Raw genomic sequence first — 26,409 nt, 5'->3', positions numbered from 1 at the left:
ACACAGGAGAAATATGATCTCTTTTCCTGGTTCCTGTCAGTACACGTGCCGCAGCATTCTGGATCAGCTGGAGAGTCCTCAGGGACTTATTGGGACAGCCTGATAATAAGGAATTGCAATAATCCAGCCTAGACGTGACAAATGCATGGACTCATTTGTCAACTCAAATTTAAAAAAAAAAGGAAAAAAAAGAGTAATTGCATTCAAAGCAGCACGGGTAGAGATACCCTGACTTTCAGTCTCTAGTGTGGGTCAAGCAACTTAAACACTGAATCCTACATTGCCCATAATGCAACGCAATAGTGTCTATAGTAGACCATCTCTGCTTGGTAAACAGCGGCATCTTTCAAACCCCACGCCTGTAGTTTGTAACACGAGCTTTTTGTTGTAAATGTGTAGTCTCTAAGCTGAGGTAACCCTGATGACTTCATCATGACTTCATCAGGGTTATTTTCTCCACCTGGGCCGCAGGAGACATAATGCAACTTTCAGTCTGAACACACCATAATACGAACCATGACATTACTTACATGACTTGTAAGTGAGATCTACTACAACAAAGGCCTGTGCACACAAATCAGCTTTGGGGTCCCGTGGTATGCGTCCCCATGTTTTATGCATCATGAAGAACAAAGATATGATGTCTGCCCTCTTGGGACAACCAGCAGCACTTGAGCCTGAAAAAAGCTTGTGGATACGGCTCCACCAGTTCTACCATCATGGGATTCGGGTCCTGTTACTAGCCAGCGCAGGCAGAGATAGTAATCAACTTAGGCAGTCACTTCATTTAGGTGTCTCAGTGCTGGCTTGGTGTGTGTCCGGTACCTTCTTCCCGACTGCAGCAGGGAGAAAAGGCCGTTATCTGAGTGGTTGGGATCCTTAATGATTCCCCTGGCCTTGTTCTTGCAACGCCTGGTGTAAATATCCTTCAGGCAGGGTAGAGCACTGCCTAATGTACAGCTGAACAAACCACTCCTTTCAGTGCTGTTTACGTACCAGGCAGTGATGCTCCCACGTCAGGACGCTCTCGATGGTGCAGGAGGAGTAGAAATTCCTCAGTGTTTGAGGGGATACCTGGAATTTCCTCAAGCTTCTGAGGTGAAATAATCTCTGACGCGAAGTTGATCGGCGGATAGTTCATATAGGTTTGATTCAAATGAGCACGGTTTCCTCATTCGATTAGGTACGGACATATCCGATTAAGTCAGAAAGATCGAAGAATAATCTGACCAGGTTCAATGCCAACTTTGGCTAATTGGCGGTTTTTGGTGGTGGGTGGGCGGACACACCTCTTCTCAGGACGGCTTCAAAACCCTGGACATAGCAACCAACCCCCGGTGCATGTTCGTTTGTCTTTGAAAATGATATTGGCTTGATTGATATAGCATTGAGACACACTGTGCCGTGGTGGAGGCAGAAGCCTCAAAATCTGGGAAAAGCAAACCAAACTTTCTGCATGACAAGATGCCACGTTTTCCTTTACTACCGCTTTTCCCCACTCATGACGCCTTCCTTTCTCTTGTGTAATGAAAAGAAAATGGAGGCAGCAGGGCTCTGACAAATGTTTTTTTTATTTCTTAAACATTATCAGACAGTGACCTTTAACAATGGAAACTTTTATCAGTCCTACGTTGTAGAAAATGGATCCCTAAAAAAAAAAAAAAGACCTGACCTGTACACACCAATATTACACTTTCAACATCAGTCACTATAAAAGGAAGTGTGGTTAAAAAGACGACCTATTTACAACACAGGAGGAGTCTTTGGAATACCAGACCTAGTTCTGGTATTCCAGTGTGGCCCCGGGATTTTTTTTTTTTGGGACATACCTGTCGAGATCAATCTGTGACTATTTTCACACTGACAGCTTAGAGCGCGGGGCACACCACAAACACATGGTCTTCTAAATGTCTGTTGCCAACAAACCAGTGAAATCCACTCAAAAAAATAAATATGGCACTTCAAACAACTAGCCTTCCATCTGCTGGCAGCTCAAACGGCGAAGGGACCTGAGAAAGGTGAGGGGTTCGCTGTGAAAGGCAGACACGTCGCGCGGTCCATCGTTCTCTCAGAGCGCCTCCTCCTCTCGGAGTCTGCTGCTCAGTTTGTCCAGAACAATGCTGAGCTCCATGCTCTTGTTCAGCTTCAGGTAGAAGTCCTTTCTGATTGGATGAATAGTCAGCCAATCGGCGGCCACTTCTGCCAGCAGACGGACATGTTTCTCCATTTCACCTGTTCAGAAAAGAAACGTTTGTGATTGGCTGTGCCTCCTCTCTAATGAACTCTATAAGAAGACAGCAACAACTTTCCTGCTACAAAATGCTACAGGAAAATGATGTTTGCTTCAGCATTTTGCTACTTGCCCAACTACACTTCTAGCAGTTCAAAAGAAAACATCTCCTTTTGTTTGAACCAACCTGTGCTGAGAGCAGATCTGTAGCTGGCCACCACCCTGTTACAAGCCACTTCCATTATTAAAGCGGGTTTCTTCTCCGCGACGAAAACGTTCCGGAGGATCCTGGCCAGCTCCGGAAGCCGTGACATCATCAGCAGGCGCTCCTCCTGGATGGGGTTTCGAGTCATGGCTGCCTGGAGCTTCTGGGCTTCCTTTGCCCGAATCTGAAACACCAACCAAAAAAATAAATAAATATATATAAATATATATATATATATATATATATATATATATATATCACAACATGATTTTCTGATGGAGCAAAGCTAATGTACCCCCCCCCCCCCCAGCACTAATAAACTGCCCCCTTGTGTACCTACCCTGTCCAGCAGGGACTGGGACACTCCTTTCAGGGCAGCTGGCGGAGCTGATGTCTGGTGGACTGTTGGGTTCTGTGGAGATGTTGGCCCTTTACTCTCTGCAGCTTTATCTTCTGTCTTCAGGGCCAGAGAAACCAGAGCCTTCTCCATCTAAACCCAGGACAGGGGAACAATTCCATTTGACTTAGAACGGTGAGGAGTACACTTAAAGAGGAATTTGACATGTGACCACTTCAGAATGAACACAGTACCTTGGGTGTGATAAGTGAGCGGGCCTTGTCCAGCACCTCCTGAGCTGTGGCCAGTTTCTCGGTGTGAGGGGGCTGAGGGAGTGAGCTAGTTTGGACGGCTGGCACAGAGTCTACATTAAAGCGAGGGTGCCACCGGGTCAGTTTGTCTTCTGGAACAGACACCAGGGGAACCAACGACGACAGGAAAACCTGCAGACAGAGACGTGGTTTGAAAACTAGTTTGCAGAAAAAGGAACCCGCGTTCGAAATTGCTCCCCGTTTGCTGTCTAAGCCGAGTTGAAATAAAAGGAATACTGGAGCGGCTGCTGACCTTGTGGTGCTGTTTGACAATGGAGACCAGGTTCAGGTGGAAGATGCGTCTTCTCTCAAGGAGACGAGAGGCGGACAGGACAGGACGGGCTTCATTCTGGTCTGAGGAGGACAACCCCACACACACACACAAATATAAATGAACACATTCTGCACAGCCCTGCAATACGCACACAGTTGAAAATTTACTGTTACTATATATTTATAGACCGTTAAACGAGTTTTATTTTGTTTCTGTTGAGTTTGAATAAAGTGCGTTTTTACAATGATCTGCGAGGTAAAATTAGTGTTTTTGTCACTGGAGTCTGATGGCTTTGAGGGGAGCAATATAACAGCCATTTGTGGTTATGGGGGGGAAGTGTGGCCAAAACGCCCATTTGTTTTGGTCTGAGATGCTGGTGCTCCAGTGCGACATCTAGTGGTTCTGTATATCGTATATAGTAACTTTAAAGACTGCGAAAAGGGGCGTTCTCACCAGAGAGAATGACGGGCTCCACGGTGAGCTGGTAGCTGCCCTTCTTAATGCTGCTGTTGAAAGTTGGAATGTTCTTCTCCTGTCTAAATGTGTAGGCCTCAGGAAACACCGTCTTTATCTGGCCCACGTGGCTCTCCTCAAACCGCCTGCAGGTGGGGTACAGAAAAAAAGGTTTTAACATTAGCTTCTGCAGCATGACAGCCAGTTTATAACATCCAGGATGTCGTCAAAGCCAGTCATTTCTGGAAAATCTCAGTTAAAAAAGGTGTAGATGGCTGTTCTATGTGGCGACATGACAACAGCACATAGATGCGGAACAGTATGAGTGTTGTACGTTCACTTTCCAAACACATTTCAAAACACGCGCAGAAATGCCAGCGAAATCAAAACATTTCTGAAGACACTTCTGCATAACTGAGCTAGGAGGCAATACACCACCGAATGCTTATTTCTTGTGACTCATGTGTGGACTTTGCTGATCTTGACCTGCACGCCAATCCTAAAAAGAAAACACTCGTCCTCATTTAAATCTGAAAAAGGTGTACGGCCAGACAAATCTCTCCGCCCTTCCACCTACTTGTGCATCATGTCCTGGACTCCGTGTTTGATCTTGGCGAAGGTGGCTGTCTCACAGCGGTTGTACAGCATGGAGACCACAGTGTCCATACTCCTGAACATCTCGGCCAGCACCTTGTACTGGTAAGGCAGGGAGAGGCCTGGGGGGGACGCCTGGGCGAGGGTATGGTACAGCTGGTATGCTGGCTGCTCAGCACTGAGGGACAAGAGAGAGAGAGGGCGGATTTAGCAGGACCTACTTTTGCTGACAGCACAGATTGGTATTGTTTGAATGTTTTCGGCTCTGTGTGTGTGTGTGTGTGTGTGTGTGTGTGTGTGTGTGTGTGTGTGTGTGTGTGTGTGTGTGTGTGTACATGCTCACCTGTCCTGGGTTCGCGTCCCACTCTGCTTGCTCTCCTCTGCCTCCCTCTCTTCCTTCCTCCTATGAGCTTTAGCTGCGAGCTCATTGGCTCGTGCCACAGTGAACTTGAGGGTCTCTGCATCAGAGGAGGGGGACGCAGCGGTGTCGGGGACGTGTGGGGTGGTGTCGTTACGTGCTGGACCGGGGGAAGAGGAGGGCGTGGGAATGGAGGCGGTGCTGGTTATTTCCTCTGCGTGTTTCTTGATCCTCTGAAGGCGAGACTTCAGGGTTGCAATGCCCTCTTTACACAGAGCCTGAAAGAATGGGGGGGGGGACTTTAAAAGGATGGGCATGGCAACATTCTATATTTTTCTTGTCAACTGTACAGAACCAAACCAACAATTAACGTATCCTACTAACAAGTATTGTGTGTGCATGTCCAAAGCCTATATCTAAAACATGTCAGTGAAGCACACTGCTGCACTGGGTGAATGTACACCCGTCTTGCTGCCCCGAATACTCACTAGAGCACCACATGTGGATTCATCCACCACTGAAAATAGTCCCCAAGAAATGCACTATTTCCTCCTGTTTGGGGAAACGTTTGTTACAAAGTACGGTGGCCAGCAGGACACAACATGTTGTCGGTATGATTTGATAACACCAGACTTCTTCGAATTTGAATGAAAGTACACTAGGTCAGGATGAAAATATTGACTTTCCACAGCCATATCACAGATCTCACAATCTGACAGTTACACCACAGTTAGCCCATACACACGCTAGTGCTAGCTCGCATGTTACAGCACCATGATTAAAACAGTATGTGGACAAACGCATCATCAATGACCCGACGAAGACAACTACACTGGGGTAGCTTTCTCCCTTCAACACAATGTTATAGCCTCCCACAGGCCTCAGGGTGCTGGCTGCACCGCAGTGCAGCATGTCCCTCAGTCAAGCCCAAACACACTGGCTTACCTTGCCGGCCTGTCCTCGTCCAGTGGCGTTGCCGATGACTTGGCCCCTCTGCGGAGAGCTGTTGGTCCGGAAGTTAGAATGGCTCTCGGTGTTGTGTCCGGACACCGGGGCTGCCGGAGCTGGGGCCTGCTGGGTCACCGCCTGGACACGCACAGTAACAGAACCGAATTAGCTCAATGTCATGAGCGTTACACATGTGATACATGTTTACATGTGTTTACGCTTCGCAGGCTGGTAAGCAGACTGTGTTTTCTGGTCGCCATGTTTGTTTGAGTCAATAAACATTTAGTGGGGGGGGGGGGGGGGGGCACATGTGGCTTACAGCTTTCTCTCAAAGATGGAGGAGTCTCTCAGGAGCTGGACTCAACCACAACATGGACTTACCTGTGGTGTGTCTTGAGGGAGGACCAGTTTCTTTCTGGCCTTCCTCCTCGTTGCTTTCTCCGGAACGTTCGCTTTAGCCTCCGCTTGCCGTCTCTTCTTGGCCGTGCTGTGGTCGGCGGTGGCTGAAAACACGGTCGCCCCGAGGTCAAACTCCGCCGAGGTCCGCTTTGGTGTCCGGGGACTGGAGGGGGAATCTTTCGCGGTGCTGCCGATAGACTCTCCATCGTTTAGACGACCCACTGCCTCGTCGATAACTCGGACAAACTCTTCATGCACAGAGGACGAGCAAATGAAAGCGTCCTTGTTTCTAGAAGATCTCGTCCTTGTGCTGGTGACGTTGGTACCGATCCCAGAAGAGCCACCGCGGACAACGGCGCTACTGCGCTGCTTCGCTGGTTTCACTGGACCGGCGATGCCTTTCTTTCTCTGGGAAAAGAAATCAGTAACTCGAGCCTGAGACATCCTGCTGCTGCTTGATGTGGACACAGAGGCCGCAACGAGAAAAAAAAGACTGCACGGATCTGCTGTACACCGAAGTCGGTTTAGGTATAAGTAGCAGCCATCAACAATAGATCTCCGGAAATGTTCACACTTCACAGGAAGAAGAAATGAACTTTCGCGCGAATTCAACAAAGCCCCGCCCACGCTCTTACGCTACATCCACGCGGGGGCCACGTACCGGCTTCGAAGGAGGTGTTTCTTCTTCTCCTTCTTTGTGTTTATTTGAGCATACCGCCACCTACTGTATCGGAGTGTGTATTTATTTATTTATTTTTAATTTTTCAAGCAGAAATGTCAAAGGTTCGCAGGTTCCAGCTTGTTAAATGTGAGGATTTGCTGCTTTTCTTTTGTGATGTGAAATTGTGATGAGCATTTTTCATCATTTTTTTTTGACATTTTATAGACTAAAAGATTCCTTGATTAATTGTTAGTTGTATCCCTATTTGTCATTGTGCTGTATTACAGAAAATACCAGTATCTGTTTAATGAAGTATGGGGCCCAATTCCTGCATTGATTTTTTTGGTTTTGTTTTTCTCACGTTGTTCTGTGTTGGTTGTCTGGCTATATTTGTATTTTGTTGCCGGATTGCAGATTCCTTTTCTTTTAGTTTAACCAAAAAAAAACCCCAATCAAACAAGAAAAAGGACTGTACATAAGTCTGGAGATAAAAACATGAAAGACTTCCTACAGATTGGGCCCTGACTGGTGTATTAAAAAGTTGAAGTACTGAGAATCAGATCTTGTAGATGTTATGATATTTTAATTCACATATGTGTCACTCATCTTATTTTAAAGTATCTCAAAATTTTGTACAAATCCATCTACTTTGTTTAAAAAAAAGAAAGAAAAAAAGGTGTAATAACGCTAGGCTGAAACTGAGAGTCTAAAAAGAACTGAAGGAAATGATTACCGGTAGGCTAATCATTTTTGACAATCATCACCTGGCCTCACATATCATGATCAATGGCTCAGACACAGAGTAGCTACAGGTATCTTTATTGACGACAAGCTGTCAAGAAGCTATTGTCTTTTTATCAGGGCTATTCGCCCCTTGATTATATTCATTTTCTCACAACATCTTTTTTTACTGTTCTTGGTTTCCATGTGTCTGGAACTCAAGTTATTTAGCGTATTATACGTACATAAATAGATGATTATACTTTGATATAGTTTAACTTCCCAACCAGAGCATTCAGTAATTTAATCCAGTAGGCAGATTAACCCAGCTGGATCACCCAAGACAATTCTAATGAGCACTTTTACTTTTGATACTCCAAGGTAGTAAGGGAAAGTAACAGGATTAAAGTCAGTGTCTCTACCACTTACAGTCACTAGCCCACTCCGTGCACACTGGTCATTAATATGTATCCAGAGGCTTAAGGCATCTGAGGGGTCACCAGATGATCAGCCAACCGGCCAAAGCAGATGACCCCCCCCCCCCCCACCTAGAGAGTCTGGTTCTGCTTGAAGTTTCTGCCTCTTAAAAGGAAGTGTTTCCTTGCCACTGTCGCCAGAGTGCTTGCTCATGGTGGGAACTGTTGGGTCTCTGTAATAACATTATAAAGAGTCGGTCTAGACCTGCTCTGTTTGTAAAGTGTCATGAGATGACTTTTGTTGTGATTTGGCGCTATATAAATAAAGTTGAATTGAATTGAATTGAATTGAATGATCACGAGACCAGAAAGAAACCACTTGATTTGGGACACTTTTCACACACTGGCTCCACTGCTTTGTTACAGTGTATATTTGAACGCTATAGGGGGCGCCACTGACACACACAAACACACACACACAGACACACACACAATGCCATTTACTTTGGCGTCAGTTTTGGGGCAGATGTGTCAAGGAAGACACCTATTTCGAGCTGCCAGTATTGATTGACGTGGTCATGTCAGAAATGCCAATTCCACGGGACCCGACAATGCAACACTCCACGGACGCAGCGTTGCGATCAAACGCCGGCTGTAAAGCGGAGCAGCTGAGTGAGCTCTGCCCTCAGAGTGACATGTTTGCAGCAGGGAGGCGACCAGCGGCACAGCTCGCGGAGAATAGCTCCTCTATGAACGCCCTCCTGACGGACTTGCCTGTGAATCACATTTTCCACCTACAACACAGTTACTTTCAGACTGCCCCCCCCCCCCCCTCCCCACCACCGCCGCCGCCTCCTCCTCCTCCTCCGAAAGGGATCACAAGCAACACAAACCCCTTCTTCCTCCACCAATAGTTTAACCGAGACGAGACAATCTCGCGCGCCAGATCAATACAATCGACTCACTGGAAACTTTTTTGTTTTGTTTTGTGTTGTTTTTGTACTTTTGATGGGAGATCATGAGCGGATATCGGAGTAATGGTCCATTCACCCCCCCCCCCCCCCCCCCCCACCACCACCACCACCCCCGTCACATCTGATCAATCAACCCCGATGGAGCCGTTTAAGTTAGTGTAGCAGCGCTCGCGCCCCTGATCGATGGTGCGCTCTGTATCGCGATCGATCAATCGGGGACCCCGACATGGATCTTCAAGTGATTGTCTGGCTGTTCTACTGCTTTCTGCTGCCCACCGTGCTGCTAACAGGTAACTCGCTTTTTATTTATTTATTTTGTCACGACAAAGTTTACCATACTTTTTTTTTTACTTTTTAATTTTTTTTATCAACTTCCATCTGAGCGCAGAAGCTCGTACAAACGTATATACTGGGGTGGTAACTGCTGGAGGGAACTTTCCTTTGGTGTCTGGTTACTGGAGTTGATACGAGTCGAGGCAGCGGGGCGTCATGTGGAGCTCACATGATGACTTTTTATTTTTATTTTCTTATTTTAAAACTAACTTCCAGTTTTTAAAATCTCAGATCTCAAGACTGTGGTGGAGTGGGTGTCGGTGTCGCCGCCCCATGGCGTTAAGAAGTTGTGAGATGGGATCGGGTGAAGCTGCCCCCGGGGGCCGGAGGATCGGCCGAATTAAGAACGACTCTAAACGCGTTCGGCGGGTCGCGATGTTATTTCCTGCGAGTTGCGCGTGTTCGCTGATGAGCAGAGGAATCCTAAACCGACCGATATCTCAGTTAGGTTTTGGCGTAGCCGTGCCAAAAGTTGCTCTGACGCATGTGAAACTTCACAAGTTACCGGTTTCGTTGCTGATGTAAACGCATACTGCTTTTAAGGTATGGGCCTGGTGCACAAAATACTGTTTTGTGTAAATCCTGATATTCAGATTACTCAGAGCACCCGTTCCTCTCAATGCTTCTAGTCTAGTATTTTTGTGGAGCATAATGTCAGCTCAAGACAATATCAAGATTGATTCCCCCATGCTTTTGTTTCGCCCCCCCCCCCTTTGACATCTGATTTTGCTCACTTGAAAATGCATTCACAATGCAGACTTAAAGGTGCAGTCACACTGGAATTTGCTCCTCAGTCACTTGAGCGTGGAAGGGCCGAGTACACACGTCCGTGAGGCCAACGACTGACCTTGTGTTACGTTTGAGGTGTCTTTTGCATTTTATTGTGGTGGTCTGTCAGGAAAACGCTGTAAAATGCCGGGATTACTTTTGCTGCAGTACCACAGTTGGCCACCAGGACAAAGAGGCAGCAAGGCGGACTCATGCAGCCATGTGGCAACAAAAAAAAAGAAGCACTTTTTATGTGGACATTTTCAGCATTTCCAAGTATTGTCACGAAGGTTAATTCACAACTGATACACATGACACATGGAATTCCAGCGAGAAATGGCAGCTGGTTGCAGCAATAATACTAACCCAAGCTCCACCAATAAATTGTGACTGCTATTTCCTGTCCGTCCAGTGATTTGACTGGTCTAGAGGCCAGGCTGTTTCAATTCTTGGATCCAGTCCCGTGTACTATTTAGCAAAATTTGGGGTTAGCGATTTTATATGAAAGTTATACATTTTGGTTGGAGGGAATGACTCTGGCTTTTGTATACTGATATCATCCTGTAACAGAGACTGATTGAAGTACTGAAGCCTCGCACTTGTTGTATTATATATTACTATATTTATTCTTTATTTGCTTCCGAGTCCGTTTGAAACACCGGGGTTGCAGCTGACAGAATGAGACTAAAATTGTCACACAGGCCATAAGAATACATCTAAGCAGCACATTAATTTAATAGAACACGCAAATGTAATTACAGTCATGTCTCCCCGTGCCCTAATGATGGGACCGATGTTATTATAAGTGCACATTGCCAGCTGTCCTTCCTGCATTTGGCAGCTGCAGCTGTGTTGCGTTCAGCCTGGACGATGTGTTGAGCTTCTTCCTCTAATATTATAGCTTGCTCTTGGTTTGTAAAATATGCCGCTCTGCTGCACACAGGAGACGTGTCCATGTTTGCAATTTTTATGTGAACACGCTTATGGCTAGATTGGGAAAACTTGGGTTGGCTCACAGAGTTGATATCTGCCGTCGGTTGTTAGGCTTTGTGAAGCCAGGTGACGGAAAGATATCCTGGCTATGTTGAACTTGCTTCCCGGTACAAGCCTCAGGTAAGCTATGCAGCAATGCAGCGTAGGTTACAATGGGTAAAAGTAAGCCAGCTTTGTGATACGGAGCGCTTAACGTGTTAAGCCAAAAGATAGCTGGCTAACCCGCTAAATTCACTTTCTGCTACGGGGCTCAAATCTCGTAAATCGCACGTACACACATACACACACACACAGATCACTAATAATCCTGATACCATGGTCATACCTGCATTGAAATACAGTATATATTCTTACCCATTCCTGGGGGAAAGGCTTTTGTTTTTTTGTAATGGGGTGCTGGGCTGATGAGGGACCCTTCCTTCCAGCGAGCTTCACAATGTTTTTTCCCAGGTTTTGATCGTGCTAATCATAATTGTAATAACTGTTTTTGACCTTGGTTTGAAGCAAGGATGTTTCATTGAATAACAATGCTGAGTAAAGGGTAGTGCCAGGCATCAATATGGAAAGTACCTCAGCCAGCTTGACACTATGCGTGTGGCGTGCACAGTTGTAAAACAAAAAGTTAGGCATTGTAAGACTCCCCCCCTCTTTTGGAAGTTGTTTTTAACACCTAAATATGGAAAACCAGATTCTGACCATTCAAAAGGAAAATCGTCCAAGGCCCTTTTGTCCCCAGAGTTTCCCGGTGGCAAAGCTTGGGATTTGTCATAATTAGTTCTATGGCCTGAGAAACTGCCAAAAGCATCCGTAGCTGAGACAAGGGCAGGTTATTGAAGTTTTTCAGGCTTAGTCAGGAAGAGAATGACATCATCTGCATAGAGTGCCAGTTTGTGAACAATTCCACCAGGCCTCCGAGGCACAGCCGTTGACCAACAGTGTCGCCATTGGGCCACTATAGAGCGGCCTCACCCACTTAACAAATTCGGGCCCTAGTCCAGACCTCTGAAGAACCTCAAAGAGATGTCCAAATTCCACCCTGTGAAAGCTGCTGCATCAAGAGCTACACAGAGGGTCCTTTCTTAACTGGAGTGTGCGTATTATAACACATTAAGAATGCGCCGTACATTGGTGTGTGAAAACCTGTTCCTAATGAATCCTGTTGGATCAGTTTTGAAAAGCCTCCGATCTCCAAGTGTTGACCGCAATTTGCAGTCCGCTCCGATCAGACTTACCAGTCCGTAGGATGACCAGCAATCGGAAGCTGTATCCCTCTTTAGAATAAGTGGGATATTGGCCAGCATACATTCTGGTGAATGGCCCAACCACCAGTTTAGCCCGTTTCTTATAGAATTCGGAGCAAAAACCATCAGAGACGTCCATTTTAATGACCAGAGGGTTTATTTTTATCTTTTTGTTATGAAATGTTCCATTGTGTGTGTGTGTGCGTGTGTGTGTTTGAGGGGGATATATAGAGAGAGAGAGTGTGTGTGTATGTGTGTGTGTGTGTGTGTGTGTGTGTGTGATTCTCCTGACAGGATGTTACTAGCTAGAACTTGCAGTGTTTCTGTCAACAGTTCACATGACTTTTTACTGAGTCAAAGGAAGTGAAACATGCCAATAAGGTTGCCAAGACATTGCCACACACAAACACGCATGCACACACACACACACACACACACACACACACAACCAGTCTGTCAGCTGGTAAAGTAGTCCAATTAAGTAAATAAATAAAAAAGGTTCCAATGATGTAGTCCCATAATGTAGCGCAGTGTCACTTGTGTTGCTTTCCATTTTATTTTTAACTTCAGTGTCAATATGTAGCGTGGATTTAGCGGAAAGACGCCGATGCGACGTGATGCTTTGTGTTTTTGTCTATTTGTTGCCGAGGCTGAACATTATACTTGAATGAGATGAGTCACATTTTGTTGTTGTTCCTTTCTATGAAAAGAGAACATTTCCATCACCATCAACACCTTGAACGCGTCAGTCCGTCCATCCATTTTCAAATACCTGCTTATCAGATGAAGGATTGTGGGGCTAGAGCCTATCCCAGCATGCATTTGCATGTGTGTCGCTCCGTAAACAGTTGCATGCATCAGTGGCCGTGTTTCCACGCTTGCTTTACATGTAACCAGACAACTGCGAACTGTGATCTATCAGACGATAGAGGTATGATGACAGCGGTGAACTTTGGAGGCTCGGGCCCGAAAGGGCAAAGGCTTGGCTTCGGAAGTGAGAGAGAGGGACATAATGAAGTCAGGAGGTGTTCGAGCAGAAAAGGAAAGAAAAGTACAAGTCTAATGAGTCTAAAGAGTTAGAAAATGCTACGTTTGTATGCTGTGCCATGAATGCACTAACCCAACTTAAAATCCAATTTAGTTTCATAAGTAGAGATCTGATACTTAATCATTGTAGAGTCATTTCATGAGAATTCTATACAATGTTTGTTTCCCCCCCCCCCCCAAAACATGCAGTAGTATTTTTCAGCCCTACATTGGTTGTGTCTGCAGATCCTTTCAGATTGATTAGGCGGTTAGGGCACAAAAGGCCTTTGTGTTGTGTCCCGTATGTAGTACTGGATCTTACGTCTATCATGGACACTTTTAGCACTTTCAGTTTCACTTCCAAGACTGTCACCAGATCTCAGCCCAGCTGAAAGAATGCTGTTCATCCCTCCGGGAGAGTTACACTTCTATGACATCTATGACAAGGAGCGCTGAAGCTGTTCCGGAGGCTCTCTCTCTCCTCACGACCCAGATATTCTCGACTCAAGTGTGATTTCATGAAGCAGAGGCTTGTGGATTTTTGGTGTCAGTGTTTTTCTCTCCAAAGTTTAGGTTTCTTGTTGGAGAAGCTGGATTGAGATTGTCTATTAGAACTGTCTGCGTCTGTTTCAGTGGCATTTCAATGGCCACATCTTCAGCATGTAACAGGTTTTGCAGGATCCCCTGGATGTTTTTTTTCTTGGCAAAAGCAATTCAAAAGTAAATTCTCTGCACGTGCATGACATTGCAGTGGTGACTTCTGCCTACAACCAGGGTTAGCCTATGGCTATGGCGCCCTGACGTGATACGCTGGATTGGTATTGGTGCTGGTGTTGACATCATCAGTGAAACACTGTTGTTATTGTACAGATTGCGCAACACAACTGCATAAGGCTTGTAGGACAACCTAGTACTAACCTAGAAATTTGCACAAGCTTCCAAAGAATGCCAGTGTATGAACGTGTGCACGGGCTACTTCTAGTTAAGAAGTGATGTGTAGTTACAGCCTCAGTTGAGCTTACCCCCCCCCCCCCCCTCCCAGGGCCACACAGTGAGATTTACTTTACTTAAACTGAAAAAGACAACAGCACTGGATGTCTATCCCTCCTATCAAATATCAAATGAAAAACCAAAAAAAGTACCCCGAGTGTTTTGGTGTGTGTGTGTGCGTGTTGTGTATAACTGTTGCTAAGCCAGTGAGTCAGAGACATTCCGCACCAGAGCAGTTTAGCAACACTTCGCGGCTCAGTGAGAAATGCTCCGAGTGTGTGTGAGCTGCCGTGGGGTGTGTGGGAGTGAACCGGGAGGGAACGGCAGGGATCTGATCATCTGTCTCGAGACAGAGTTGTATCAGCAGGACGAGCTGCGGCCTCCTGTGCCTGCGTTTTCCAAATGACGTTAAACTCACACAACCTTTTCCTGACTTTGCAGAGCTAAGTCAGATTTTCCTAAGTGCTGGCTGGCTTCTTCTTTTTTTTTTTCCCCTCCTCAGTTTTAATGGTGAAAACTTGTTGTTGCATGTCGGAGCCAGCGCGCTGAGAGCGTGGCACGTTTGGAGAGTTCAGAGCCAGGACAGTGTCTGCTCCGAGGCTCTGACTGGCCCTGGTCTGTAACGGAGCATTAACTCATGGAATATCTGACCCACAAAAGTCACTTTTCCCGGGGGGGAAATGTAGATGTCATGTAAACATACGTAAACCGGGACAAACGTTGTTTCATCACAGAGGGGGGGGGGGGGGGGGATTAGAATTCAGTCATTTAGTATATTTATAGTGTATTTTATATCCTTTGGTAAAATAATGTCATCTATTGTACTGCATTCCACGCTTCCACTTTTGTGACACTGGCTGCTTGGGCCAGTCTGACGTCTTGACGCTTACCGCAGATTATAAAATGTGTGGATGGGTGTCCTGTTTCAGCTACTGGAAAGAATGTGTGCGAAATGTATGGAAGCCAACTCTACCGCCGCAGTAAAAGCTCGCCAACCGTATTAGCTTAATGCTGTGCTTTTGCACTGGAGCAACTTTCAGCACACGTTTTTTTTCTCTCTCTCGGACACCTGAATGTGGATATCAGTGGATACCAATGCCGAACTAACCAACGATGCAGCACAACTTTACGGACTTCACAAGTTGCTATCGAGATATCTCCAAACTGAGGACGTGTTGAGTTGAGCCAGCTGTTACTAGCCGCTGTCTCGTGTTACATCACGACGGGTTCGTGCCTGTACGTCAAACTCATAGGATTCTGGGAGAAAACAAAAACAATGAGGACTACTGGATATCTTTGTAGAACTGTCTGATTGCTAATTCATTCATTTGTGCTACAAATGTTACATATTTATAATTCGTTCATTCAAAAACATCAGACTATGGAATCTGTGGTATGTGAATTATCTCGCTATCGGCACTCTATACTTCGGCTCGGTCCCAACTCTACCTCAGCTACTGGTAGCACGACCCCCATCCCACCAGAACTTTATCTGTAAAATTCACCAGCCTTTAGACAAGCAAATCGTGCACACAGATGGCGCAACAATCTCAACTCAAGGCTCTTGAGCATTCAACCATACTGCACGATCCTTATCAGCACTTTGAACGGGCTCATTTGCCGCGGAACCGTTCACGTTCGTGAGGACCGCGTGATTTGCATTTGAAAGCTCGAGAACAAGCTGGCGGGTGGACCTTGAGTTATTTAGCCGTTTACTGTACAGTGTGCATAAGAGTATATTTTTGTAGCAGGACTGCATGAAACATGGAAGTGGTTTCACACACCCTGGCCACACCCGCTACTGCTCTGCTTGCTTGCTTGCTTGCCACTCCCTCACTGCGAGGGGGCCCCGGCTACCGCTCACCAGGATCACCACTGTTTGCGGTCCACAATGGAGGAACGAGCTCCCCGTTGACATCAGGACGATGAAGTTAAAAAAACTTGAAGCAGTTCAGCATATTTGATGTGCTTGCGTGATTCTTGGTCCTTTTTGGATTGTATCCACATGGCTGAATGCACTCATTGGAAGTGGAAAAAATATTGAAATCATGAGTGAAGGCATTCAGGTATCCCTTTCGTATCATTTCACGCCCTGTATGATATAATGTAACTTAATGTGATATAATACAGGACACCCATGGAAACACACACAAACCAAATTCCTTTTCAATTCAATTGAAACAATGTTTTATCTTTGGTCAAGGGACATCATTCATGGAAAGTTTACAAGAAAATGTATCTACCTTCACCCTTCGGAGACAGGTCTGGCTCAACCCATCATCGTTCTGGGATGGTGGGGGTGTGTGTGTGTGGGGGGGGTGGTGCTCTGGCTTGTTTGTTTTTCTTTAAACCAATCACAATAGCGTTCGGGCTTGTTTTGGGGAGGCGAGCCCCGGCGTTAAAATGGGTTACATCCCAAGCGCCGCATGAAATAGCAAACGACGTATGTAGACATTTTACAATGTTTACTGTTAAAAAAAGACATAACAGAAGTTGATCCTCGGTGTCCTGGAGGTGAAGCCTCCCTGTACTTTAGTTCTGGAGGAGCTCACTGGAACCACGGACTTTGAAAACAGTAACGCACGCCAGCGGAGGATGGTGACTGCAATAGTCTGATAACACAGAGGAGGCCACCAGAAATAGGACAGATGTGAGTATAAATCACCTTTAGCCTTCATTTCCAACCGAGCCACTACCCCTCCATCCCAAAAAGCGGAGGTACAAACCTGCAGGGAGTCGACAAACACACTGTTTGTGTCTCAGACTGTCAGATTGGATGGGAAGTGTCAGTGGATTGTGATCTACAGTAAAGGTCTTCATGGGTCTAAAACTTTCTAAAACAAAAAATTAACTTTTGAGTAAAAGAGACCCAATCCCAAATGTGAGTGGAGCACAGTCAGAAAGGGCCAGAATACACATCAGAGGAAAAATCAGACGCGATCCAAAAATTCAGTGGAACAGACCCAAACACAAGCATGTCAACATCGAACAGGCAGGTTTCCATGACCATCCGCAGATTTGGTCCTTCAGTGACAGTTGGCTGCAAATCTACACATTTTCCCTCCGACGTTTGGAATTTTTAGTTAATTCCTTGCAGCTGCTGTCAGATTTCTGTCCAATCACTGGCTCCTGTAATCATCATGTACATGTGTGCATGTGTTTGCTTTTACTGTCACGGAAGCTGTGGAAATGGACCACTGGGGCCGTGGTTGGGAAGCCTGCAGTTATCTCAGGGTTAACATACGTACACACAGAGGAGCAGTGATTTTAACATCAGCTATCCAGAAATTACCTTCCGCACCACCATCACAACACACTGTGTCGTTAGACAGTGTGTGTGTGTGTGTGTGTGTGTGTGTGTGTGTGTGTGAGAGAGAGAGAGAGAGAGAGAGAGAGAGAGAGAGGGAGAATGAGTGTAAATTATAAATCTGGCCATTTTCTTTCCACAAAAACAGGAAAGCTGGTCAGCATGGACTCAACTACACACGCGCTCGCACACACACACACACACACACACACACACACACACAATATTCCATTCCAAAAAAGCTGAGTTGGACAGCAGCTTCATCTCACGGAGCTTCACTGCTCTCAGTTCTGATGAGTTCCGCAGCAGACCTTCTGGTTTTTCCTCTCTGTCTAGGTGTGGGATGAAGCACATAGTCAGTCAACTAACTGCATTCTGGAAGCGGATGCAAAATTTTCGCCTTTAACAGTGATATGTTAGAATCTTGGCACGGTTGCTTGTTATTTTACCAGGAGCGTCGAATGAACATTTTCCAGCCAGTTCACAGCGTGACCAGGTTTCGTCTCTTTAAGCCTAATCGTCTCTGCAGGATTCAGGGAGCCACGTTTTTTTGTTTTTTTTTAAGAGCTGTATTTTAAGGGCACACCTTCTGCAGCTTGAGGCTTGTAAAGCTCAACAAACCATGAAGCGCACAGCCCTGAACACAGCATCATCACACCCTAAACCTCAGGCAGAGAATTAGGTGGGAAGGGGTAGAACTCAACAGAGGCATCACTAAAAAGGAATAAGTTCATGATTATTGAGTTGGTACCTTTGTCCTGATGGAGGTCTAATGCTGGCTTTTGTCCTGGTGTGCGTTGTTTCCTGCACTGCTGCCCCCTGTGGTCAGGGTTACAGCTACATTTAGGTTCACGGTAAGGCATCGCAGAGACGACTGTTTGGCTCGGCCTCAGGTTGGGTTCAAGCTACACGAAGGAAACTCAGATCCGTAGAGAAGCAGAACCCAACAAAGCTGCATGTGACTGCCAGTACATGCACCTCTGCTCCGCCAGGAAACACTGCCTGTGGATGGCATGTGAGGATTGTATCAAAATCAGTGGCAGACTTGGCAGCGCTAACACCAATTTTGGAAAAAGGGAAAGGGAAATTCTGTGGTCCCTCAACCAGTAATGACTGAATAAGGTTGAACAGTATCAAGCACACACCACCTAGCAGTTAGACAGGCTGGTAGAGAGGGATGTGACTGCTTCTGCTCTCTGATTACAGACTGGGAACACACCAACCACTGATCTACTCTCTCTCCATGCACTCACTCACTCTCTCTCTCTCACTCACTCACTCACACACACACACACAGCGTTTCCAGTCTCCGTAAAGCCTAAATATACAGGAGCTGTTCGTCATGACAGTGTTACAGTGAGGTAAACAAGGAATGTGGAACGACAGTTTTGACCAGCTACTAGATATGAACCATTCCGTCAGTCTTCACGTGACTAGACTGGACCAATGTAGAAAACAAGTTCAAACACAACCAGCCTGAATGCAGCGTGATCTTTGATCTGAGCATGGTTTGGTGCAGGCATGGTAGTGCAGTGGTTAGCACTGCACACGTGTCGAAGTTGCTGCCGATGGAGGCCAGCACCTTGCGTGGCGGCTCGGTTGGCATCGGGGTGTGCGAATGAGACCTGATCTGCAAAGTGCTTTCCCATGACGTCTCTCAATTTAACAAGAAACCTGGTTAAAGCAAACACAAGGAAATGTACCAAACAGTTGGGAACTGGGAGCACTGAGAGGCTCAGGAAGAGCTTCATGTCTTTTAACCAATGGTACCTTAAAAATAAGAGCGAGGATAAATACCGACGCATGACGCACTACTGAAGCGTAACATCAACTATCAACACACTGGGTGTGTCTTCCCTTCCTGAATTCGGACAATCAAAAGTATTACATTCAGATACAAGCATAAAATCAATGGATTGTTGAATTACTTGAACGTAACATACAGTACTATGTGCAAACACAGAAAGGAAGTACATCAGTAGGAGAGGATGAAATACGTTCCTCCATTTAAAGTGAGCGACAGATGAATGGCAAAAAAATAGTTTTGGACCATTTTGAACTCTTGAGTTTATGTGCAGTGCTGAACTGTATGAGCTGTACAGTGCGCGAATCCCATTTACGTGGTTTGTAGCACTGAAGGAGGTCTTAGCCGTGCATGCTGTGGCTGGCAATGTGTAAAAAAGCTTTGAGAGGCTTGCTAAACAGATCCTTTAAGCCAGCTTCAGCTCTGAAAAACCCCCTTACATGGTGCATGGAGCAAATGGGAGACAATGCTGGGAGCTCTGCAGAGGTCACCAAGCATGTCCAGCTGCAATTCCAAAACGGCCCATGTCGACTTCTTTGCAGAGAGCCATGATGTCCCACGCAGGAGTCTTCATCAGTCTGTTGGGTTTTTTTTTTTCCCAGTTTGATGCCTTTGAAAGCTTCAGATGAGAACCTCTGAACATACTTCTTAGCCTAAGAGAATGTTTGAGCGTCTGTGGTGGCTCCATCTTGGAACCTGTTTGGAGAGGGCTGCTGTGTCTTGGGGAGCTTAGGGTCTCCTACAGTGTGGATGTGCGCTCTGCACTAGAATGTGTTGAAATAGGCGTCAGTTCGCAAGCTACTCAGCCGGACATCAATGTTCTTGAGCTGGCGCAAGCTGTTCCCATCTGCTGGCCGGCTGAAGGACAAACCCAGTCTAGAGTAGCAGCAGAATTCGACTGAATTCCATAGAATCCGACAAAGCCCTCAATACTGTTGAGATCCTGGTCAACGTACCACAGATGGATACTCTATCTGCTCCCGTTGTGTGACATCGGCAGCCAGTTTCGCCTCCCAGATGTCCGAAAAACATCAAAAACCAGCATTTTTGATCATCATTTTGAATCTCTTGCGATAAGTGCTTGAGCTTGTTGTTCACAGTTTCGAGTTTTCTTCTCTGAAGCGTTTTGTTGTTTTGAACTCGTCTCCTCCAGCTCCACCCTCTGATGTTTGGGGTGTGGGACTGCCACAATCGCCATCTCTGGCGCTACTAGAGGCACCTGTGTCACGCGGGGTTCAGCAGCTACCAAGGCGTGGGACTGCAGGCCTGTTCCCCCTTCTGGATCCTTGGTACTGTATTGGCAGTGGCACCACACAGAACATCACTGGTGATGTGATGTATCGGTGAGGTGAGGTGCCAGCGCAAAGGATACTCGGAGACAACACCCACCCCAGGCACAGCCTGTTCACCCTGCTTCCGTCTGGCAAGCAATACAGAAGTATCTGTGAGGATTTTAAGTTTCATTGTCCCCTCATTTCATCAAAATGAATGTTTTTTGTTATGTTTTGCTCTGTGTTGTTTGTGTCTATGGGTAGCATAAATGGAACTACAAATGTAAATTATAGTCCCTTTGTGTGCATTTAAACTTTGTGTTATAAGATGACCATTAAATGAACCCTCGAACCCCAAATGGTTCCAGTGGCTTTGACATCTTCTTAGAGCTGGTTGATGCCTGAAGGGAAAACATTTTTTATTTTTTTATTTTATTTTGGCATGGTGAGGGAAACAATACGAGATCTAATATCACTGGTGTCTTAGCCTCTTAATACACCCATGATCTGAGTTCCGTGAATTACACACCTCTTCACCGTCAGTGAACAAGCGTCACTGGAGCGTATTTGAACATACTCAAACTTGCACAATGTGCATGATATTAGTTTGCAAAACTTGCCTTATTCATCATGCCGTATTTGTACCCACTTGCTCTATTAAGCCGCAACCTTCTGTTTAGCTGCGTGATGAGACTACAGTAGGTGGACGGTACAGTATGATGTAATGACTCCCAGGGATAGAAGACGTGGCCGCGCTCCAAAGAAAAATGACAGCGTGACGTACATATGATTACGTTCAAGCAGCAAAAACACCCTCTAGCAGCTGTAGCAATTATGACTCTTGTCCGGGAGCAGAGGATGAAGACGGGTGATATTATTATTGATCTACAAAGTCTGGGGTGGGCAGACAGACGATTGGTTGTCCTGCTGATAGGGTGTCGTTCTAGAGGGCGATCACAAACAAGGTATTCTGGCGTTTACTTTGGAGGACTTGCTGGGATAGAAGCAGAAGGGTGTGTGTGTGTGTGTGTGTGTGTGTGTGTGTGTGTGTGTGTGTGTGTTTGAAGCGTTACATGGCTCTGATCTGATCTGTTCAGATGCCGGCCATCTGTTTGGGAGGAGTATTGTTCCAGCTGAGTTTTCTTAACCGGTGTGTGTGTGTGTGTGTGTGTGTATTAGGTAAAGGGAAATTTGGCGTCCTATTAATGGGTAACTAAATGCAAACACACACCTACAGTGATACCATGTATCCAATGCTGGGTGTGGAGTCGACATCTGTCACAGTCTCAGGCAGATCAGACCCGATGACCTGTATTCACATAAATCCACCGACGCATGCTTGCAAGCTGCATGTCAACTGGCAGTGACTTGGTGCATGCAGTTAGGGATTTTGATCATCATCTGTCAGCACTGTTTTTTTTTTGATATTGATCATTTATCATTTCATTATCATTCAAGGTGAGCCCCACGGAAGATTGGAAGAAGTAACCGAAAACAGACGGTCTGAATTAATAAAATCGCTCTTCACGGCTTTTAAATCATGCAGTTTAGATATATTTTAAATTCCCACCATAAATGCCGTGTTGTCATGACATGAAAGCGCGGTAGTTCTTCGTTTTTGTGTAAATCCTGGCCCTGCAGTGGAAAGCAGCTGCAGCCTTTTCAACACAAAGCAATGTTTGATCCGGAGTCTCCTTTAACTGTGTGTTCTTCCTTAGACACAAGCAAACCCATCGCCTGACAAACGATTTCAACGTCACTCGGTGTGGCTGTGCTGTCCGCATGTTAGGACTGAGAGGAAACCTGTTTCATGTACGCCAGGAAGGAAGTAGAGGCCCAACCCACCAAGACAAAACAGCAAAAGAGAGCCGGGGGCCACCTTTATGTCATAGATGCTGCGTTCTGTGCAACATAAATTCATTGTTGTGCGTCATATGATTGTTGTCAGACTTTCTCTTTGTATTTGTTGGTGGCGGCCTCTTTCATTAAGTTAGACTGATGTTCCTGGGATTTGTTGGGAGACGCCCTCAAGTCTCATCCCTTAGAGCTCGCACCGCCTCTGGGTCGGTGGTTGTCCATTCCCACAGAGTCTGGTTGGTTTGATATCTGTCTGGATATGAAGTCTCCTTGAACGGTTTGCATCTTGGGCCCCTCTGGTCTTTCAGCAAGTCCAGCTGGGATTTGTAGCCAACCTCCCCGTGCAGCTGAACCTCCCTGCACATTCTTTTAGCGGTAAGAGAGTGTAGCTTTGCATACCTAACCCCTCTACCAGTGGCCGCATTGTAAGAAGCATGCATCTACTCATTTTGGTATACAGTAGAGGAAGGTGCACTTGATAAATATAAATACACAGGTTGAATGCAATCATGGCGAAATCTGTCAGGGTATTTTGTTTCTGGTGGCGCACGAGCAAAATAGGCAAGACAAAGACCGCGAGCTCGTTTCTTTTCAGTGATTAATGCTCTAAATACATGTCATAAACATGGAAACAACATATTGACTATATCAAAGGAGAAATGTCAAAGTCAGCAGCAATTCTGTATACATCGAGGGATATATTGAATTATAAGGCCTTGCATATCATTTATTGCTTGCTTATGCTTTATACACCTTACATATCTTACTGTGTGGAATTGTGGGGGTCCACTTTTGAAACAACTATAAATTCAATAGTTTTACTACAAAAAAAAACAAGCTATAGGTATGATTAATAAGGCTATCATCATCATCATCATCATCATCGTCATCACACAAACCCACTATTTTTAAATTCTCATGTCATGAAATTCAATGATCTGGTATATTCCCACACTCCCAGACTGTATGGGTTTTTTTTCAATGAGGGAGAACAAATATGATTTCAGTATTATTTGTAGGTTTATAGTACAAAAACCTAAAAAAAAAAAAAAAAAAAAAAGGCATTAAAAGGAGTTGTATTTCTTTCGTCAGGGTATATATACATTTAAAAATGTGTAATTCACTTTTGTTTTTTTAAAGAACGGTATACAAAGGTATATTTGAGGGTTTTTTTTTTAAGTGTGAATGATTTTTTTCCTTTTCTTTATGTCTTGAGGGTAGCTTTAATCGTAGGAAAATATATATATATACTCATATATGTTCTATGAGTCTGTGGTGTCTGTGATCCTCTATGCTGTTGCATGCTGGGGCAGCAGGCTGAGGGTGGCGGACTCCTACTGCCTCTTCATATACATATACTACCACAGTTACTTATTCTTAAATGTGCAATACATACATATATATATATATGGAGACATACATATTCATTGCTGTTGTATATATTTTTTAGTTTTATTTTTCACTTGAATATTGTAAATGTGTATATTTTTATTTTCTATTTCTTATTTTTATATTTTGTACATACTCTTATTTCTAAATTTATGCTTCTTTCTACGCTTGAATTGGAGCACCTTGTACTGTACAATTCCCCCCCCCCCCCCCCCCCCCCCCCCGATCAATAAAGTATTTCTGATTCTGATTCTGAATAAAATACTACTACTTATAGCTATAGATAATTGTCAAGCTAGCCTGCATTTCCTGGTGTGATTTGAGTTGCTCTGATATTCTGGACAAGCCAAAATTGTCCTGACAATGAGGAGAATAATTGTAAAAATGAACAGGCCCTGCCGGCACAATTTAACCACCTGGTAACACGTAACTTGACATAGTAAATGTAATGATATTACCAAAAACTAGGACCCCTTGTAACGCGTAACCCCCCCCCCCCCCACCAATAATATTAGACATGCGGAGCAACATAACAGGACAGAGAGGGCGGAGTGCTGGAGAGAGATAGGTGCTGTGGCTACTGAACAGTGTTATCTCGTCTGTCCACACACATCATTTTGGGTGTGTTTGATGATTAACTGGGCAGTCCCTCATCACTCAGCTTGTCCTCTTGACGTGGGACTGATATTGTAGCCATGGACAATAATGAGAATCGTTGTTTTATTAAGGAAGTCCATCTGCAGGATCAGGACAGGGCTGATCCGGGTATTTTTGATGGATAGGTATAAATATATAAAACCCGATGCCATACAAATCCCTCGTTGGGTCTGCCCGATGTGTTAAAATGTTGTAACCACTTTTTAAAGTCAGCATGAACTGTGGAGTGGCCATTAAATAAATGAATGGAAGACAACAAGGGTCCCAAAATAAAACTGTGGGGTGCAAGACGATTAAAAGGATAAGAAAGATTGAAAGAAAGTAGGGAGAAAATTTCTTTTGGATAAAATTATTTTCTCTCCACATGTTCTCAAATCTTTTCTCCAAATACTATTTTTTTTTATTTTTTTTTTTATCTCTTCAGGCCTTTACAGTTCCTGTTCACACTAAGGACACAGTGTGTGATGGGTTTGGTCATCAAAGGTGTATTCACAAATTGTCATAGTGCGGCCCTTTAGAAGTACATTTAAAAGAAAACATGTGTACGCTAAACATACAGAAAGTGTTTGGTGTTGGCTGGAATAAGCACATTTGTAAGTTGTCTTGTGAAATGTTTCTGAGAATAACATGAAATCAATCTGACGGATCTGGATTTTTGACTTTTAATGGCACTTTCCTGAGGGATATGTTGGCACCAGTAATCTCCAGGCTTTGTGGAATGTGTACGGAATTAAACGACAGAGAAATGAGTTTGCAGTATTTTGTGTATAAAATATGAATATCGGATTGGTGCTGGCTGTCAGAAGAATCTCACTATTAAAGGACTTCAGTCACGGGTCAGAGAAACACCATCGGGACATCTCTGCGCTGTATTGGTTGGTAAAATGTGGCGTTTTAGTTTGAATGACTTTAATTTGTTGTTTTACATATGTTACCAAATAAAATAGGTTTTTGCGAGTGGGATGGGGATGTTTGTCCAGTCCAGACCCTCTCCAGAGGATTCCTAATCCTTTTGTTGAAAGGTATGTCAAGAATCTTGACCAGATTTCCATGATATTTGGTGTGGATATTCATAATGGCTGGGGGGGGGGGTGACCTGTTAGGACCCTTGGGCAAACGTTTCCTGGTGATATTCCACTTTTGTTCCGTGACCCCTGGCCTTTCCTCTAGTGCCACCGTCAGGGCTGACTTTGCATTTTCAGACTTGGCTTGCGTTCTGAAAAGTGCAGAAATCATCAGGGAATCACTCGAGACGAGATCAAGTGATTGCAGGCCGAGAAGATTCACTAGCAGTAAGGAATACTGCAACAACCTTGTACTACAGTAAACACACATGCGGATGCGTCCGATCTGAAGAAGCTTGTGTTGTTTCAGTGCATTTGGTCGTCCTTTGAACGCACGAAGAGCTAAGGGATGACATCATTGTACAGCGATCTGCTTGGGAAAGTCTAAAGTGATGAATTCCCCACCTGCTGGAGAACAATGGGCTGTGTGAGCTACTTGTGTGACTGGCAGTGAAGTAGCTAACAGGCTACACACACACACACACACACACGCACGAATGGCCAGAGTGACTTGGCATTTGACCTCATGAGTCACATAATGGATGAGAGGAAATGCTTTGTCCCTCTCAAGGCCAACGCAGTCCACTGTCGTGTTACGGCTGCAGTGGTCTAGAGCCATGGTTCTGGTTTACATTTTTTAAAACTTTCCTACAGACACTCATGTTGATAAATATAACATACTATATATATATATATGTATATATATATATATATATATATATATATATATATATACCCCAGGTATCCCAGAGAGCTGGCAGAAAACAAATCGGATGTTTATCTTGAGGGGGAATGTTTCGCAGAAGTTTGAACTGGTGGAGCCGTGCAC

General features: G+C 45.1%; 2 protein-coding genes across 2 annotated transcripts in view; one reads left to right on the top strand and one right to left on the bottom strand.

Annotated features, from left to right (window-relative positions):
* Nucleotides 1-1,601: 1,601 nt before the first annotated feature.
* On the bottom strand, nt 1,602-6,553 carry cdt1 (chromatin licensing and DNA replication factor 1). The gene is made up of 10 exons (XM_070916565.1): nt 6,092-6,553; nt 5,708-5,848; nt 4,748-5,040; nt 4,388-4,582; nt 3,811-3,956; nt 3,337-3,437; nt 3,027-3,215; nt 2,776-2,925; nt 2,418-2,619; nt 1,602-2,232 (listed from the first exon to the last, which is right to left on the bottom strand). Exons 1-10 carry the CDS (start codon nt 6,551-6,553, stop codon nt 2,069-2,071), a joined length of 2,043 nt encoding a protein of 680 aa, XP_070772666.1. The 3' UTR covers nt 1,602-2,068.
* A 2,519-nt stretch (nt 6,554-9,072) lies between these two features.
* The window catches only part of piezo1 (piezo type mechanosensitive ion channel component 1 (Er blood group)), a 77,073-nt gene continuing 59,736 nt past the window's right edge, over nt 9,073-26,409 (top strand). Inside the window, exon 1 of the mRNA XM_070916564.1 lies at nt 9,073-9,170. Within this exon, the coding sequence (XP_070772665.1) occupies nt 9,107-9,170 (64 nt within the window). The 5' untranslated portion in view covers nt 9,073-9,106. The remainder of the gene's footprint in view (nt 9,171-26,409) is intronic.

Source organism: Enoplosus armatus, chromosome 12 (assembly GCF_043641665.1).
Source record: "Enoplosus armatus isolate fEnoArm2 chromosome 12, fEnoArm2.hap1, whole genome shotgun sequence".
Lineage (NCBI taxonomy): Eukaryota > Metazoa > Chordata > Actinopteri > Centrarchiformes > Enoplosidae > Enoplosus > Enoplosus armatus.
This window is presented reverse-complemented; position numbering and strand designations above follow the sequence as displayed.

What these genes read in the sequence shown, in the direction of transcription:
- cdt1 (XM_070916565.1), bottom strand. Translation starts at nt 6,553, where the DNA reads ATGTCTCAGGCTCGAGTTACTGATTTCTTTTCCCAGAGAAAGAAAGGC. An exon ending in GACGAGGACAGGCCGGCAAG is followed by an intron (nt 5,041 to 5,707) that starts GTAAGCCAGTGT and finishes CCATTCTTTCAG; the next exon opens with GCTCTGTGTAAAGAGGGCAT. An exon ending in GGGACGCGAACCCAGGACAG is followed by an intron (nt 4,583 to 4,747) that starts GTGAGCATGTAC and finishes CTTGTCCCTCAG; the next exon opens with TGCTGAGCAGCCAGCATACC.